Source organism: Haliaeetus albicilla, chromosome 2, assembly GCF_947461875.1.
Source record: "Haliaeetus albicilla chromosome 2, bHalAlb1.1, whole genome shotgun sequence".
NCBI classification, from domain to species: Eukaryota; Metazoa; Chordata; class Aves; order Accipitriformes; family Accipitridae; genus Haliaeetus; species Haliaeetus albicilla.
In genome coordinates this window covers 26,411,905-26,431,515 of record NC_091484.1, presented here as the reverse complement: position 1 = coordinate 26,431,515, position 19,611 = coordinate 26,411,905, and the positions used below count along the sequence as shown (strand labels likewise).

Here is a 19,611-nt window from a genome sequence, read left to right as displayed (position 1 = left end):
CCCAAGAAGGGAAAAAAGGGAGGAGGAGGCAAGCTCTCAGCCCACTTTTTGGACTTCACTGAGCACAATTGACTCCTCCCTTCTTAGCCACATACCTACTGTATCGCCACGTCCAGCCAGGGACCTTGGTGTGCAAAATAGCTGAAAGCTACCCTTAGGATGAGAGCAAGGCAGCTGGTGTGTGGAATCTGGAGTCTGTGTTTCATGTTCTGCCTTTTCTGCATCTTTCTTCACCAAACGACAGCTAAAAGAAAACTGAAGTTTGTGTCCATGGTAAGTCGGTAGTTCATGGGCAAATGGAATTTCTTCAAAACCTGTCACTTACTGCTCTTCATGTACTCTAGGGTAGGGGGGAGGGAGTACTTTTTGAATATGTTTCCTGCATTTTCATAATTCACTATTGCATTGTACAAAAAAATCCTCAATTTTAAATAAGATTTTATAATGTTGTCTCCTTTGTGCAGTCCTAGATGAACTTAACTTTCTGGATTGACAAAGAATGCTTTTTTTATAGCACTAAGAGAGGAATCACATAGGATTATTTTTTAAATTGTAAAAGAGGATTTCATAACTAAATATCAACTGTGAAAAACCCTCTTTACCATGGAAGAGTTTCCGCTTTTCCAGTGATTTCAATGGATTAATATGCAAAACAAATTTCATTATGTGAAACCCAAACAAGTGTAAAATGGCATTGAATAAGCAACACGGAACTAACGCTGTGAAACTAATGCTATTTGCAATGATTACGACGTACCGTTTGTTTGCAGGAAGCCTGAACCTTGTTCTGAACATTGCACATGCTTGTAAATCACTTGTATACTTTTTGTGCTGCAGTTTTCAATTTTATTTCTCCCTATTTGGATTAAGAAATAAAAAAAAATCTGGTGGTAAAATTTTAAAATTATGACACATATCTACAGGCATTATGCTGGACAAGGAAACAATTCATTACAGGAATGAAAAATCTTGATGTGTCCTTAAGGATGTATCTTTTATCTGAAGTGAAATTCCAGAACAGGTTCAATGTTTTCAGAGTAACAGCTTAGTCTGCATTTAGATATTAGATGACCCTTCTATCACCTTTTGTGATGAAAAAAGTCAACACATGGCTTTTGAAGGCTAATTTCTGCCTAGAAAGAGTACTTCACAGCAGTCATGTCAGCCACAGAAACTGTACCTAGAGCAGTAGTTTGGTTTTTTTCCTTCTGAATTCCCAGTTAGTCCTACCAAAATATTAATGTTGTAATATTTCTGGAAAATTACTTACATGCTTCTGTTTGTTTTCTGTTTATTTAATGTTGTGGTCTGTACCTCCTAAAATATATAAAACATCTTTAAAATATATTAAGATATTTTATAGTTTTTATAACTTGCAAAAATTTGAGTTAATTACTTTTCAAATGCCAGGAAAAAAAAAAAAGAGTTACATTTGTCTAAATAAATCAAATGGGTATTGTAGCTATCTAGACCCAAGAAAAGCACCATGAACATATCTACCATCTGTCAGATACAGTACTCACTGTCATTGCATATTCGTTTGACTGCACTAATTATATCCATCACAAAAATCCCAGTAACACAAAGGGACTTCCACCTATTTTATCAGGTATTTCGCCATGGTGATCATACCCCACAGGAGTTTTTTCCAACTGACAAGCACAAAGAAGTTGCAAGACAGCAGGGATATGGACAGCTTACCAAGGTACATTTGCTTACCTGGGCCAATATACTGAAATATTGGAAGGTGGTCTGTTGATATTTGGTTTTTGGAACTTTGTTTTCACTTGGAGAAAGCCCATATTAAGTTGCTATATACAGATCTCCAAAACGACAGCCAAAGAACTTACTAGGAAGCTACGCTACGAGCAGTCACTGATTTTAAATGGCACTGAGTCAGCCTGTTCTGGTCCAATAGCAGCATATGTGGATCTGTTTGCAGACTAGGGTCTTCTGTGAGAAGCCAGGCACTGGTGACCATCACAGCTAACCTGACACTAAACACGAAGCTTTAATCATCAGTAGCATAAGGTGGTGGAAGTGCTCACAGATCACCCTCAATCTCCACTAGGCAGGAGTGCTTCCTAGCTCATGAACTACTAAGATCAGCACTAGCAGAAACTTTTCTCACACTATGCCAGAGAGGGTGATTTAAAGCTCAGTTATTTTAGTGCAGGCATTGATGGAATACAGCAGAGCTGAGCTTGCACACAAGTATCAGCTGATGGTAGTAACTAGCAGCAGCTAAGGCAACTGCAGAACTGTGTCTCTGCATTAACTGTAATTTGTATTAGCTGCCTCCTCTTGTGAAGGGAACCAAGGGTGAACTCCTGTACTATCAGGCTGTAAGGGAATATGTGGGCACTAGGTTTTAACACTACTTCTGCTCTGCTCCCACCAGCAGTACCCACTGTGTCTGTGCTTCATTCCTTTTTCCCCAAAATATGTTGTTTGGATGGATAAATCCACTAGTTATTTGCCCTAGTTATTCTGGGAACCAGGCAGCCTCACTGAAGTAGTTTAGATGTGCCAAAATTCTGGATGTCCCAGATAAATGGCTATCGTGCATGTGTAGGCAGACTGTGAGGTGTGTGTCTCTGTGAGGCTGCTGTAGAATAATTTCACTCACACACCTTATGTCCAGTGGGTCCAGCATAACGCACATGTTTCTCTCTTCTAGGGGAACTAGTCACTTGCAAGGTCTGCACCAAAATCAGAATAGAACAAACTGCCTGAGGGGTTCCTCTTCCTTGCCGTTCTTAGGAGGTCAAACTGATCTCCAGTGCAAGGTCAGGCCTGTTTCCTCTCACATCACTTCCCTTGAAGAAACAGGAATAACAGACCAGTTTTCTGTGCTTTAATTCAGCTGTGACTCAATCATTCCACATATACACTATGCAAGTTCAGCACTACATGCCAGCTTGCTCCAGGGTGTGGCAGGCTTCAAGACCCGGGTGCCAGGATTTAACAACACACATATTAGGCAAGTTGGAGCAGAAGCCTAGGCCAAGTATATGCCCTAGGAAACTGGATGCACAATTCCAGCAATGGAAAGAGGTGATCACATAGACACACTGTGGGCCATGTCTGGCACTGTGGATAAAGCCCTGAGTAACTTAGCCTGACCTCATAGCTGACTCTGCTTGGAACAGGAGGTTGGACTAAAGACTTCCTGAGGTCCCTTTCAACCCGAATTATCCTATGATCCTATGACTTAGAAAAGGACTTTAGGAAGCGATGAGTAGTCACTGTACTTGACATCCCAGTGCAGAGTAATGATTACATGAGCAAAGTTGAATATATTTCAATTTAGGCCAGGAAACACCAGGTACAAGTAAAAAGATGACAATATTGAGACCATTACAGGGACATTGCATGTGATTCTCATGTCATGTCTTTACAAAATTATGTTGGTAAGTTGGAAAATGTTCAGCTAAGAGCTACTAAAATGCTGAGGCTAGAAAACACACTTTGCTGTAAGACTAGAGAATTGTCATCTATTTAGTTTAACACAGAGATTAAGATTAAGTGACTCAATTCCATCTTATTATCTTGCTGGGAATAAGATCTATGATGGTAAAGAATGTGTCATTCAAAAGCGTAACAAGATCCAGTGGCTGAAAGCTGGGGACATAGTCAGGCAAGAACCAAGAATCAAAAGTTTCAGTCTGTTGATAATAACTAACCATTGCAGCAAAATACCTGAAGGCTTGGAGGACTTTTACTTGAAGTCTTCTATTCAAGATTTTCCGTCTTCCTGAAAAATAAGATCTTGCTCGAGCTAAAACTGTAGCCTCCATATGGAATCACTGGTTATAGTCTATGGGATTCATATCCTGGACATGTCTTCATGGACAGGTGATTGCTCTGTCTACACCACCAGTTAATCAGCTGCGAGCCAGCAATAGACCAGAAACTAGACAGACAGTGTTGGGACACCTGCTTTAAGTCACCCTGCCCCTCAGCCAGTCTTACTAGCTTGGCTAAACATACATATAGCTTTCCGTAGAGCAAAATGCAAAACTGTATCCATCAGGAAGACATATCTAATATTATCTGATACTGTAAACGCAGCAGTTTTACTGCTTTTTTCTCCTGTCTTCTTTCCTCCTTCACTTTAGAAAGATAAAAGGTCTTTATCAAAATAATATGAAATATTATCTCATTTTTTTGGTTGTAGGAATGGATGCGTAGCACACTTTTTCAGCCTCTTTCTTACACTATTTTGTTACCTCTACAGCTTGGCATACAGCAACAGTATGAGCTTGGCCAGTACATGCGGAGGAGGTACTCTTATTTCCTGAGTGTTGTATACAAGCAGTGTGAGGCAAGTACTGGATTGGGGAGGGAGGATGTTTTTCATGGATGGTAATGGGACTTCCTGAATGCATGAGTATCTGAACTTGGTGCAGCTGGAGAAAACTTAATACCTATTGAATTCAATGTAGTTTCAAAGTATCCCTGAAACTGTGGCTCAACTCTTATTCAGGCTGATGGTTAACTGAAAACCATGTGAAAACCTCTGTAGGCCGTATATCAGGTTCAGATGCCTCACTGTTGTATGGCAGGATATCTATGTCATGTACCTCCAATGCTACACTTCCACATGGAGTGCAGATACAGCTTAGTTTTCATTTAGGGTGCAGCTGTTCAGTGCTGTTCAGTGCATACATGATGTTACAAAGTCTAGATGGTCAAATGGAGTTGGTCTTATGCTTTTCTCTAGGACTCCTAAGGGAAATACTACCATTTTGCAGCTCCCTTGTCCAACAAAATTTTATTCCAAGGCCCTATTCCAGCTTCACTCTTTCTCCCTCCTCCTTCTTTCTCATGGTCCTTCTTCAGCCCACTCCGTTTTAATGGCAGCTTCCCCAGGACAGTACCAGTCCCATTCTTTCCTACCAAGAGAAAAAAAAAAAAAACAAAAGTACCAGGAGAAATGACCTTCCAAAATTTTTTCTTTTTTTTTTCTTGCTTCAGATTTATGTTCAAAGCACTGACTGTGATCACACGCTTATGAGTGCTCAGGCAAGTCTTGCTGGGCTGTACCCACCAACACAGGGCCAGATTTGGAACCCCAGAATCCTTTGGCAGCCAATTCCAGTTCACACGGTGCCACTGTCACATGATAATGTGAGTATAAACTATCAGCATTTGATTTCCCTTAATTATTAGTAAAATACCTAGGATATGAGATGAAGGGGCAGGATAAAGGGCATGGTAAAGGCAACACAACGTACATTATGTTACAAGCATTGTGTAGAAAGGCCTAATAAGCTGAGTAGAAATATTGTCAAGAGTTTCCACAGGAATGGACTTACATATCAGAGACCTGGAGTTAACAAAGAAGGAAGAAAACAGAAGTCCTAGGTACAGAGAAAAATAATTAACCTATAATGTGAGTAAACCACTATAAAAGTAGATTAATCCCAAACTTATTACAAACATGACTTTTTTTGTGTGAGAATAGGAAGCATACCTATTCTCACTAGGGCTTCAACATTTCTTAGTCCGCAGCCAATGGAAAAGACAAAAGAATTGTTCTGGGACTTTGATTACAGTGAGAATTGAGTCGCAGGATTGTTTTCCATGCACTTTGAAGGTCAGCGCATGCACTTTGAGGGTTGGTGGAAAAAGTAAGAGGGAAAAGGAAGGAGGACTCTGAGCTTTAAGAGTATGAGTTCATAGGGCAATGTATTTATTCCTCTCCCTTCCTCAGCTCCTCACTGTGGACCTGTAATGAACTGTGTGCATAGCAGCTCTGTAGCCTGCATATACTTGTCCTAGGGAGAAAGCTTTCCATTTGTGGAAAACCTATGGTAAAAAGCCAGAAAAGATCAGGAGTGTACAGTTTGAGTCCCAGTTTGGGAGAGGAGGTTTGCACATGTGATGCAAGACAAATTGTGTTGGATTACAAGTCTAGTTAACATGGTCTGTGATGATAGGGGAATCAGATTTAATAGCCATGGAGCAATGATTCTCACCTTGGGGTTATGAGAGCATGAAGACAGAGGATATGGAGACACATAGCTTCCTGTTCATGCACACAGCCTGGTGTAGAGTCAGGAGCTGCTTCTGACACTGTCACAGATGGTGGTACCCCAGCAAAGTCAAGCATACCTGGCCAGTATCAATACCACTAGCAAACTCAGCAATCGAGCTGCATCTCGTTCACATCTAGGGGAGCAAGTAAGTTTATTCAAACAAATCATTGTCATGAACACATACACATTTTTCATACTTTTTAAAACTATTTGTGTTTTAACTCTATTCATCTTTACTACATATACAGGCTAAGCTTGAAACTACATGTATCCTACTACCCAAAACAAGTGTCCACCACTTATTGGTAAAGTCCTATTCATGAACATAAGGTTATAATTCAGAAATACTTTCCTACCTTCTGGAATAGATAGATTATATTTTTAAAAGGATCGAGGAACTGCTGTGAAGCTTTCCAAGCTAATTATCCCTTTAGGACTCTCAAGTTCTTTTTAAAGTTCTTTTAACTGTGGGACTATATAGATAGAGCGTTATTACTGGAAAAAAAGACAAAAAGCACATTAGAGAAAAACACTAAGAATATCTCAGTGTCAAATTTTGTTTTAACTTTTATTTAAAATTTAACACAAAAAACTTCAAACAAGAATAAACTCAGTTTAGCTTAGATAAATGAATTAACAAATTCTTAAGTTATGCAGTCACATGTAACCTTTAACCTCATATGTCTTGAATTAATGAAAGACAAAACTGAGCTATAGAAACTTCACAAGTTTCTATGATTTAGCTGAACTAAATGAAGCTGTGGTAAGTCCACTTTATACAGGTAAATATGCACAAATACTCCTACTGTAGTCCAGCTGATGCTTGGTAATTTGTTGCAAAAAGGTGATGGTGTGTTTAAAGGAAAACTGAACACAATGAGTAAAATCATCCCTGGGGAAGCCAAGCAGAAAGCAGTTCAAGAAGGCTTGTGTTAGTCTTCTGTCAAGGGAAAAATTTCATCTTGTGTAAATGAATCCTTTAACTTTGAACTATTGCAGCTATTATTCCTCTGAACATTTAAAGATTATTTTGTAAGTAGTCACCAGTATGACTCTTACAGTCCTGAAGATGAATATCCTTGAAAACTACATTCCCAAATTATTTTTCAGCTTGTCCTAACTAGTGCAGCCAATCAGAACAACAATCCTGCAAGGGTATATTGAATTGCAAAACATGAAGCACCTTGCCTAACTAGTGTTTCACAATTTTCTTTTCAGTTGCTATACTTACCTTTCTCACACTGTCCAAAATACAATGAGCTTCTGAGAGAAACCTTTGCAACAAGGGATTTCCAAAGGCAACTCAAGCAGTACAGGGTAAGTATTTTCAGTTCTGGAAATCTAATTAAAATGTACCACTTCTGTCAATATTATCTAACAGGTAGGTTTAAAAAATAGCAGTCAATATAGTCCTTCCAGATCTCTAATCCTCACAGTGGGTGCAAACAACATACCCAACAAAACAATTACAACATTATAGATTCAGCTGGACTAGGCTATTCCCATCAATTGAAAATTGCAAGTCATAGAAAAGATAAATTACTGACTACCTTGCAAAAAACCGATCCACCTACCTTCTAGGAGTGCAGACAAAACAAAAACTCAGATCGTATCAGTGCTGATACCTCTCAAATCACTCCAATACCTCTCTGTGTTTACTCCCATGTAAAGCAACTCCTCTGATGTCTCTGTCTATATAACTTTCTGCTAGTTCAGATTCCTCTTCCACCACAAAACGCCCCCAGCAAAATTCCCCAGATTTTGTATAAGAGCCTCAGTGTTTTCCTCAAGTACCTGTTCATGTTTCACACCCAAAGTCTTCATTCAGGTTCTCACTTATGTTTCATTCTTGCCTCTGTAAAGTATCCTTTCCTTTCTTTCTCCACCATCAAAATCTTTGCCATGAGTATGCAATCACTTGTCTATTCTGCTGCAACCTTCTTTTTCACAAGTTTATTTGAAATGACACTATCAAACTCACCTGTTTTTCTATAATCTTTAGCCATGGACCTCAGCCACCTATCTGTGGCTCTACATTTGGGTATTATACGCAAGTGAATCATAACTCCTGGTTTTATGAAATTTATATCATACCTCCCTTCTGCTCAGTACCAAAATCAGAATAATTCTGTTTATCATACTTCCTTTAAGCACTTTTTGGATTTCTGCCAGACTTCCTCATACATCTGTGTCCCCTCTACCCCCTTCTGAACATTTCCACCAAGCATAAACCACCACCATCCTTCAAATCTGGACTCAGATCACCAACCTTGTCTAGATGAATAGGCCAAATTCTCTTACCACTAGGGAATGGTTCATTGCTTAAGTGCAAAGACTATCTTGTTTCTAAAAATTACTATGTACTAGTACGGCAGTGTATAGAAATGATGTTAAAAGGCCCTGTGTACTACAAGTTTGTCTTTTTGTATTCCAGCCATTTCTGAAGTTTTTAGCCACTCATACAGGATACCCATTGAAGAAGTTGAACACTGAAAGAATTTGGAAGCTCTCTGACACTTTACAATATGAGGTAAATAATATAAAGAAAATTCCCAAGGTCCAGTAGAAATACTTACACTTCCTCAAAACTGGTTTTAGCTCTTGTTTCTATTGTTTGTAAGACATCAGAAGAGGGTATGTCTGTGCTTCCAAACTTTTTAAAATCACAGACTATTTTCAGCTTCTTCCCCAGAAACCCTCACCTAACATCAAACTTATAACTGAAAATCCTGTAAAGACACTATGACTGTGTGAGGCTGCTGGGGGTTGTCCACCACTATATGGAACATAAACCAATGGCCTACCAAATCCAAGATCCTGTCAGTGACTGCATATGGAGAATTAGGTAAAAGCATACCTTTGCATAAAATTGTCTTGTTACTACTCCAAAGCCTCCAGAGATACACAGGCATAAAATATGCTGTTGGCAAAGAAACATAAGCATCCTTCCACAAAGATTTTATGCAAATTGTATGAGCAAGAGAAGGCATTATTTGCATGTGGACAGTAGTGGTCAGAGTATTTTCAGGAATTAAGCAGCCATTTGAATGACACAAATGGCTATTTGTGCAAGTTTGGGAGCCTGTTCTAAGCAAAGGAACCAGGCACATCACAAAGAAGCATGGATTTCATAACAAAAGGGGTACTGTGGTGCCCGACTGTCATGGCCATCTAGGTCCCACAGTCTGGTACCTCTGACTGGGATTTGAAAAAATCCTGAGGGCCCTTAATTCAGCAACAAGCCCTACTTCATGTCACTTCAAAGTCTACACTTAGCTGAAGCAAATGAAAATTGCAGAGTGTTGTGTTAAAAAGTTATCGTTGCAGCCAACTTTCGCTACAAATGCTTTAATGCATAATTATTTTTAAACTCAAATATTAATGATAAATTAATCAGTCATCAGTATTGAGATATCCCCTAGAAAACTGATGCAGTAGATTTCACAAGCAACACATAATACTTGGGTGTGATGCTAATGAGTTTACCTTCTGTCCTGCAGTTTCAATAAAGGTCCAACTTTGGTCAAAGCAGTCTTGAATGTTAGCCAGGGCTTTAAGTTAAACGTAACTTTAACATGTTGGGACATCTCACTGTAATTTCAGTGAGGTCACCCTTCCATATTTTCAAATGCAGGATAGCTCAGGACCACAACTTTTTATGTCAATTGCTATATCGTACTGAGAAACCTGTGTCACCAGAGAAATGTGCAAAATTGACAGCTCCCATCAGGGATCTAGCTAAATGCTGGAAAACAAAACCAATTAGTTGCGGTTTTCCTTCTAGTGTTAGATTTGATGAGTTTTGGTCTTTCATAGCACTCAGTGAAGACTCTGGGGGTATCAATTAAGACATCTCCCATAAAAGCCACTCTCATCCTTTCAAGCATACAAAGAGAGCTTTCTTACATAGTTTTTTAAACACAGTTCATGAAACTACAGTAGCATGTATCTCTCTGTTACTTTTGACTAAGTGTCATCTAACTTACAGGTAACTTGGAGACTGAGGTCCTTGCTTGCCTACAGCACTGTCTTAAATAGCATGCAACCAGCCAATTGTTTCCTCAAGACATCAATCACATTTGTTAACAGAGAAAGGGATACATTGTGACCTGAGCTGGTTTAACCTAACATGTTCTATTGTTCAACTGTTTAAATGAATCATTTAAGTAGTTGGCATTTTCCTTAGAACTCGTTGTTACAAGAAGACTCCCTCTGGTGAGCTCAGTCCGATGGCTCAAGTTCACAGAGGTTACATTGCACTAAAGGAAAGATACCAACCTTGTTTAAACAGGAACTCAGGGCAATGCCAACCAGGAGTGTTGGGTGTATCTTCCCTTCTCACAGTTGTGACCATTAATATACCTTGGGCTGCATCCCCAAGGAAAGAATAATCCATTCCACTGTAGCTTGAGGGCTGCATCAGTATCCAATAGACCTGGTATAAGTTGGTATGAATTCCATCTATATATCTAATCCCTATACATATACCTCATGCTCTGGTACATCCAAATTACAGCTATACATATTCCTACTTGATCTCTGGATCTCAGTTATATCTCAGAGCTGCCAGCCCTTAAAATCTTGACATCTAGATAGGATTTGTTTCAGTAAAGATCTCAGGATATATCCCAGCAGATGGCCAAAAGAGTCAAAAAGTGAAATTTTTGCACCTGACAACTGCGTTAGCAATTGGCATAAATAATGCCAGTTGCTTTTTGCATCATTTTTAGTATTATATTTCCTCTTCTTGTTGAACACTGCCCTTCAAATTTGTTTTAAGCAATGTGGTGCTATAAATAAGAATTCTACAGCTGTCTAAATGCAAAATACAGTTACTATTTTATTATAAAGAGAAAATGTTACTGGAGTGAAACATTCAGAATTTTTTCTGAATTTTGTGCCAGAACAAACAGCAGTAGGAATCAGTAAGAAAATCACCATGTTTTCTTTCTTCACTGTAGGATATTAATAATTACACTTTACCTGTTTGGGCTACTCATGGTGTCAGGACCAAGCTGACAAAGCTCTCAGAACTGTTATTGCAGGCGGAATTTGGGTTCCACAAACAAATACAAAAATCACGTTTGCAGGGAGGTAAGCTGAATTCTAACCCCATTTAAAACCAAGAGTAGAATGGGAAAGAAGAAATGGTATATAATAAACTTTGCTACCAATTCCATAGTAGAACTACAAAAGATGCCATGATGTGGATATTGGTGATCAGCACTGAAAGATTTTGATTAATGGGAAGACAGATGGTGAGGATATGAATCACAAAGATCCTAATCCAACATTATAAAGAAAGTGTCATTTTGGTTACACTGTATAAGAAATCCAAAGTAATATACAGATTCTTGCTGAACTGAATCAAGTCTGGATTTAATGTAAGCCATCATGCTTAACTTACTTAACAAAATATTATTTGTAATAATCTCTAGGATGGTAACTTTGTTGCCTAATAGTCTTCATATTCCATTCCTGAGAGTACTAGAATGAGATTATTTAACTCTTCTAAACTTTCTTCTGCTCAGCAAATAGTAGCTGAAATTTAAAAATAGTTTATACCTTTTTAATCAGACATTCTTCTCCATTCATCCACTGTCACTTTTGGGGCCTCATTTTTGTTTTATATGGATACAGTACAGTCAGGATCTGTGAGCTACAAGGACAAATCACATATAAGCATGGATCAATTTTTTTGCTGTTTTGGAGCTCCAACTTACAACACTAAGCACAAAGTTCAAACCTCTGCTCTTGCTTTACTAACAATTGCTATTAAAAAATGTGCCAGTAGCCAAAGACAATACATGAGTCTAATTCTGCTAGCATGTACAGCTCTCATTTTAGGATTTTAATTTGTCAAGATTCCAACCTTATGCTAACATACCAGCACAGCCATTGATTTAATTAATATAGTTTGTCTTACAACTTTTCAGCAGTTAACATTAACAAAATACAGACAACCACATAATTTAAGAAGGCCCAGAGTCCAAAGGATATGCTCTTTCTTTTCCTCTGGAAATCAGGAAGTCAATGGAGTTACACACAAAAGAGGGTAGTATTCGTTACCCTGCTCTTCTTGCACTGTTCTGCTGGCACAAAGCAGGTGTGAATGTACTGCTTGAAGCTGTTGAGGCTATTAGGGATCCCCAAAACATTTTACACAGGTGTAAAATAGGCCCACTGTTCATATAAAAGATAGTATCAGAATTAACCAGGGCAGTCTGCACAAATTACCTATAAAGTCAATTGAATAAATCTGGTGCATTTAAAGACAGATTGTGTTAAAACAGTACCAAGTGATGCAGCTGTTAACACAAGCATCCCTTTCATTGTCATTGCTTTCCCATTTTCTTTCAGGTGTTCTTTTAAAAACTATTCTAAAGCATATCTCAGATGCTAGAAAGCCTTCACACCAGCAAAAAATGGTTATGTATTCTGCGGTGAGTCCTTTCTGTTTCTTTTATGCTGCCTTTCTGCAGTTATTAAATGCAGTGAAAGCCATGAAACTTTATTTCCTTCATGAAATACAGCTACAAGCATTTTTTTATTTGGTTAACCTTAAATATCATCAGATTGCTTTCAGTCTTTAATGAACAGATACTACTTTGAAACCTGCAGCATTCCATTTTCCACCTGATGTCATGGCTTGTTTCACTGTAATATTGTTTTGATTGAGCAGAGAACTGAAAATCCATGCCTCATGTTTTATTGAACCTCTATCACAAAGACAATTTAGGAACAAACCTCCTGCTTCCTGCATCTTTTTTTCAGATGCAAAAGGAAAAAAAAACCAAGAAAAATTAAGTCAAAGTTAGTTATTTTAGAAGGTCTTATGAATGCACCTACTCAATTGTGACTTTATATTTTTGTTTGGAATGTGCAAACACTGTCATTGGAGATGGAAATTTTTTGATTGCTCTCAGTAAAAAGCTCCTATTTTGAAACTGCAGTTAGATTATGACCTATCAGGTATATATCAGCCAAAGAGCTTACTGATCTGATCTTGGATACTGTTCACTTAACACGCAAAACCACCACTTCTTTTTAAAAGAAGTTTTAACAGCTCCTACTAACTTTGATAAGAACTACAAGTGACTAAGACTTCTTAATATTTACATATATGTAGACGTTATACATGCAGCATTTCGGTTTGTCCAGCCATTAAAGGACAGTATTTGCTCAGTGTTGCAGAGGGCAAAGTGCAAGTATTAATGAGGCCACACAAGTAATGTTAAGTGGACAGATAATGCACTGGACATATTGTTAAATAATAGGTACATGTAATCGTTTTCAATAGGCCTTTAATTAAAGGTTTCTTCTGTTTACAGCATGCAGCCACCATTGTTGCTTTACAGACGGCACTCAATGTCTTCAATGGGAAACAACCTCCTTACAGCGCCTGTCATTTTTTTGAACTTTACCAGGAAAAAAATGGGCAAGTATCTGCAAGCTGTACTGCTAACTTACACTTTTTCTAAAAAGCAGTTTACTGATACCCCAGACTAATTAAACTGGATACACAAGGTTCACTACACAGGAGAAGATTATAGACTGATTTTAATTATTATAATTGGACTCAATTTAGCAGTTATTGACAATAGCAGAATCACAGCACTGCAGCCTGAAAACCCTCTCTGTATTTCTTCATTACAGTTATGAGAGGTTTTACTCTACCCTTTTTATCTGATTAACTCCTTGACTCTCTACCAAGAAGACAAACTACATGCAAATGGGTGTTGACCATGGATTGTTTAAAAGATCTCTTCAGAGTACTAATGATACATATTAATAGCCAGACAAATAAGCTGGCTAAAAGTTTGTCCCAAACGATCACTACCACATTGAAAGGCTGTGTGGTTCTGCATACGTAACTTTATTTTGACCTTTCTGTATTTTGAAACAGGCAATACACCATAGAAATGTACTATCGGAATAACTCTTTGAGAGATCCTCACCCCGTCACTCTCCCTGGCTGCAAATTTCGCTGTCCACTGGAGAGATTTACTCAGCTGGTCTCACCAGTTCTAGTACACTATTGGACAAGAGAATGTAGGATGTAAGACATAAAAAAAGGTAAGTTAAGTGCTCTGGGCACATGTACCCAAAAGTAAAGTCAGAATTACATCTTCTGCTGAGAGCTCATTTGAAGTAACAATCATTTTCATAAGGGTCTGGTCTGAAATGAAAAAATATGCAGATCCAGTAAGACAGAAGTGTGCCCATGGTCATGATTTCTACTCCATTGATACATTTATCTATTCCAGCCCAACTTTCCGGTAAAATGGAATCAATGCTGGTTAAACTTTAGGGTACTATTTTTCATGGGGTTTTTTTTTCAGTTTTAGTACAGTCAAAAAGGGCTTCAGTTGCTGAGGAAGCAAGTACAAATGCACTGAATTATAACAATTCACCTTAACTACTCTAACTGTAGAGTACTTGTCCAAGCCGATTAACAACATTATGCATTCCCTTGATTTTAGAAGACATTCAGAGATCAAAACAGATGAATATTGACTAGTATACCAGACTGGTACTTACCAGAATGTCAAAGATATACAGACATACATTGGCATACTAATACATTTCCTAGTAGGTTGTCTGTATCTCCATATTAGGATGTCTAACTTTCCATTTTGACCACTGATAATATTTACGTTTGCAGAATGAGGGAACAGGAAGGCAGAGAATTACATCGTCTCTCTTGTATCTAGCTCTATATTCCTTTAACGAAGATGAAAAGCAAACAGGCCCCAGGATTCAAAAGCATCCTCATTTTTTTGATGATCAAATGTTGTACCTAACATTAAAAAATCCTAACATTAAAAAATCCCATATGGCTTTCTGAATCACTGATCTCAAGAAGAATCTCTGACTCAAAGGTCAGAGATTAGAAGAATGCAGGCAAGCCAACTCACCTGGTTGCAAATAATTTCCTGTTAAATATCTTGGAACCATGAACAGATTGGAAATAGTTTAGCCAGAATAAATTAATAATAGCAACTAATGATTCACAAAATACATTTCTTCACTATATTCATTGCTTACAAATTCTCAGGAAACGTATCAGGAAATTACCACATTTAATTGCACAAGGTAATTTGTCAGGGGGAGGGGGAGGTTGGTTCTGATGATTTTTTTAGGCCAAGCAACTAATATAGTCATGGAAGATGGTGATAAATACTTCATGTTTATACTGTGGTCCCTAGTAATCTAAGCTTTGTGGAAATTAGTTCCCTTCCTTCTCAAAGTAAACTGTGCAACTGACCAAGTAAATAAAAAAAATTATCTATCATATAATCAAATTTTGGCATTAATAAAGACACCAATATTTAGCCCTTAAGTTCAACACAAAGGCTGCACATTGTTTCAATTCTCAAATTTTGCTTAAGTAGAAGTTAGATGGTGTTCAGGCATATTACACCAGGTCCAGCATCACTGCTCATGACTGCCTTAATTAGTAATCCTGAGTGCTGAAAACACATATGGACCACAAAAGAGATGACAACCAAAACTGACGGTCCAATCAAAATATTTGTCATATTGTCATATCAAAAATTGGCACTTTCCCCTGTTTTATCCTAGTTCAGAATGGTTCCATCTCAGTAACTGTTGGGTCCAGATCCTAATTTTGGGGCTCATAACTCTTTTCCTGCAGGCAGGAGTTTTACACTCTCTGCTGTGCATGAGTGGCACTTGGGAAAATGCCAAGGGACACTGCCCCACAGCCTGCACAGTGCAGCACGCTGACAGAGGGACTGCACTGTGCTAAGCCACTGAGCATTACCAATTCTCAGTGAATGCAGATAGGCTGTAACGGCTAATCTTTAACTCCAGGAAGCTAAACCAAGCTGAAGAGTGATGCAAAGAGTTTACAGGTCACATTTACACCTAACATACACAGCTGCAACATCACTGATTGCAGCTGTTTTCAGCTTTGTCAAAAAATAATCTCAAATATTGTCCTCTGCTAATGCATATGTTAATACTTTGATTATACAAGCATCAGAGCATTTAATGAATAAAAGCCCATAAATGTGATTTTTTGGAATGAAATCTAGGAGTGTGAGACTGAGCTCAAAAATTTACCCTACACAGCTATTCTAAGTGGAGACACCATTTCTGAAACGTAGAGCTGTTTCCAGAAAATGCTTGATTGAAGTTTCATGGAGATGACTTGTGACCCCAGTACAGGGAAATGCAGGTGTTAGGCAAGTATTGCTATTACAGGTCACACAAGAGAGTAGCAGTATTTGAGGGTGGTATGAATCAGAGCCAAATTCCTCCACATGACGATGACCATAGTGTGGAACATAGGAAGTGAGGACAGTTGAGTATATTTGGGAAGGAGATAGAACATTTCTCTGTGCTCTTTTGGCTGCTCAGGAAGGTTTCAGTGTGGATTGGCTCACCTTTTCAACAGACTTTTCCTAATTCCATCAAAATGGGAACAAATTTGTTAACTTTTCTGCACTTAGTCTGAGCTACCCACTTGTTGAGGTACTATTAACAGATTTGCCATGTTTTTTAAGAGTGAGACCATATGCTAAGAACGATTCTCTCTTTTTGTCTTACCTTCAGGTGTTCCCTCCATGATCTTCAGTGTGATTAGCTTTATGAAACAATTCATCCCACACTGTGATGTGTCTACAGTCTAACACTTCTCATTAACTTCCATCAGCATGGCCAACCGTCTCCTGATCTTTATCAAAAGAAAATATTCCTCAGGACAACAAACCAAAACTATAGAAAGTGGTGACTTATCCTTCACGAACATTCACTTTATTTTACCAAGTGGTAAAACCCAAGTGAAATAAAAAACCAGAGTAATTTTTCAAGATCTATTCATTCCAAAGGGTCTTTGGCTGAACTAATTCAAGAATGTAATTGTAGTTAGTGTTTTGAAGGGCTATAGCCTTAATTTACAGTAAAATTGGAAAATACCTCTGAAGGCGTGTTGCCCTCTTTTAAAGAATGAGACAAGAACTTCCAGAATTGGTGAGGGAAGCAGTGCTTCAAAAAGAGCCCCCAAAAGGAGGAGTCATTCCAGTGTCTTTATACTTTATTTTATTTAAGAAGTAATGAAGCATTTTACACAAACAGATCCCAGAAGCTACAAAAATTAGGATAATGGCTGTTTACTTAACTAAGATATGTCTGTCTTTTTCTTTTCTCTGGCTTATACATGCACAAATATCCCACCTCTGTACAGAAGGAAGGTGAGACTTACAGAAAGAGTGGACCATGGATCTAGACCTAAGAGAGGCCTACAAACAGCCAGGCTGGCTACCATGAAGGCCTGGCAGGCAATTGGCTGACCCAACAAGGCTTTCAGATATTGAGTCATTCTATCTCTTTCCAAAAAGACAGCAAGGCCAAGTGTTAATTTTGAAAGAAAAATAATTTGTGGTTTCAAACATCTTTTTAAACACCTTCCTTTTGTTACGTTACCTTGATTGTGTTCTCTGATCTGATCATATAGAGTCTGTGCTTCAGGGAAGCCTGAAAGTCCATGCCGTTCTTGACATTAACAACAAAAAGATCCTACTGGCAACACAAAGTAAAAAAACCCAGAGCTACATGCTAGTTAAAACATGCAGAACATGCTGGGCAATCCTTCACTACTCACTTTTTCTAATATTGCTATTGCGAAAACAGTTTGTGTTCTTACTACAAAAGCTTGATCAGAACAATCAGATGCAACTAACTTCTGAAAATGGTGGACAATTCTTTGCTTGAAGAACTGGGCTTTCTTATTTTTTATTTTCTCATGGTGGATAAGAACTTTGCCAACAGCCTCGTTGCCTGCAGATCATTTCAAAGAGAACCAGAGTAATAGATGAGATGGAGAAAATTTTTACATTCCAGCTTCCTTTCCTTGGACCAGGCTTTTAAAATGGATGCTAAGCCTATGAAATGTATATTCCTTTTTAGAACTACAGCATAAGCGGATAACTGCACTGCATAAGCTACAAAAGAATCAAAATAATAAAAAGATCCCTTTCCCCTCTAGCAAGAATCTAAGTTTCAGAATTCTCACTGTAAAAGCCCATTCTCTTCTAAGCAGGGCCCAAGCAACAATTCCTGTGCTTCCTAAGCCAGCATAAGAAACACAGTTCAAGAAGAGTTGTAGTTAGATTTCACAGCAAAGAAGTTCAAACACACAGATAAAACCAAATTATTCCTGCTAGTGAAAAAAGGCAACCCCTTTTACCATAGCATCCAAACAAGGGTAAAAATGTTTTCTAACAGCATGAGACAACCAGTTCTAGCTGTTTCTTAATGCAAAGAAGAATAAGCTTGTTTTTTCCATATTACCTTAATGTCCATAATGGACACCAGCCAAAGCCTTCCTAGGTTTGGCAGCCCTCATAATAGAGTCAGTGCAAGCTATTTAAATGATTCATCTCAAAACCATGCAGCTGATCATCACACCTCCCATAACAAGAAGTAATTTTTAAAAAAAAATTGCTAAAAGAAAGCAAATAGGGAGGAAAATTTAAGACTCCATTTTTATCAGTATTAGTCTTCTAACAAGATTGTAGCCTTGCCTGCCAAAAATAAATTTCTAGGCATCCACTCTTCTATTCTGAACCTGTTCCTATTCCTCCTTTTTCTGAACCTGTGCCAACTTGTGTTGCTTTTAATGTTTTGTTTGCCAGATATTTAGAAGTTCAAGAGCTGTAAAGGTGGTCTCATTCTTCTTCCATCAAAGGGTAACTTTTCTGCTGGTTTCCTAGATTGGGCAAGGCTCACATAGAAAATGCAATACAGAGCTGAGACATTCTTCATGATTCTCTTTAGCCTCCAGTTCCCAGTTCCTCCCCTCCTTCCTCACCCAAATCCACCTCTTAAAAATTTTCAGAACTGCATGAAGACCCTTCTGTCCCACAGATTTGTCTGGTATGCGGGATCGTGGAGCTGGACCCTGGCCTCAGCACTTCAGTTCAGCTATGGAAGTGCATCCTAGCTGAGGCCAGTGCTCACAGAACACCGACAGAAGGTCCCCCTTTTCCATCACATCATCAGACCATGTGTTCTTCCCAGTTACAGGCCCCAGTGAATGTACCTTAAACATTCTGATTTCTGTTGAGCAAAATTAAATTTCAAATTTAATTTCTAAATTAAGATATTTCTAAATTATTTTATTCCCCTCATCCCTATTCAACAGAAACCCCATCACACACATTCTTTACAATGTCTTTTGTTCTTAGGACTATCACTGTAGAAACACAGAAAGGAAGACTTCCTTTATACCTTGTTTACTGCAAGGAAAAATAAACATCAGTGTTCATTAAGTCTGAAACATCATGCCCAGATCTTGTTGTATGAATATAAATAGGGCATGTCAGTGAACAAATAATAAAACTCTAAATGATGAACTGCACCAGCTGACTCCATTTGAAAAATCTGTCCCATAGTCTTTTGCAGGTACGAAACCATAAACAGTTTCATTTCAGTTCCTCTTAAAGAAGAAATGAGCAAAAAAATTACAGTTCAGCTTTGGAACTATTTAGAATGCAAAGGAAAAGATTTTTGTTTCATATCATGTTGCAAAAGCAGGATC

At 38.2% G+C, this 19,611-nt stretch overlaps 1 protein-coding gene across 1 annotated transcript; it reads left to right on the top strand.

Moving 5' to 3' along the window:
- Nucleotides 1–66: 66 nt before the first annotated feature.
- LOC104313958 (prostatic acid phosphatase-like) lies at nucleotides 67–18,063 on the top strand. Its single transcript, XM_009913187.2, has 11 exons — nucleotides 67–273; nucleotides 1,610–1,705; nucleotides 4,241–4,327; nucleotides 4,981–5,133; nucleotides 7,263–7,361; nucleotides 8,479–8,574; nucleotides 11,006–11,138; nucleotides 12,405–12,487; nucleotides 13,376–13,482; nucleotides 13,951–14,120; nucleotides 16,626–18,063. Exons 1-10 carry the CDS (start codon nucleotides 160–162, stop codon nucleotides 14,105–14,107), a joined length of 1,125 nt encoding a protein of 374 aa, XP_009911489.1. The 5' UTR covers nucleotides 67–159; the 3' UTR covers nucleotides 14,108–14,120; nucleotides 16,626–18,063.
- Nucleotides 18,064–19,611: the final 1,548 nt, after the last annotated feature.

Coding starts and splice junctions, on each gene's coding strand:
- LOC104313958 (XM_009913187.2), top strand. CDS start 160: ATGAGAGCAAGGCAGCTGGTGTGTGGAATCTGGAGTCTGTGTTTCATG. Junction 274..1,609: donor AACTGAAGTTTGTGTCCATG/GTAAGTCGGTAG, acceptor CTATTTTATCAG/GTATTTCGCCATGGTGATCA. Junction 4,328..4,980: donor TTGTATACAAGCAGTGTGAG/GCAAGTACTGGA, acceptor TTCTTGCTTCAG/ATTTATGTTCAAAGCACTGA.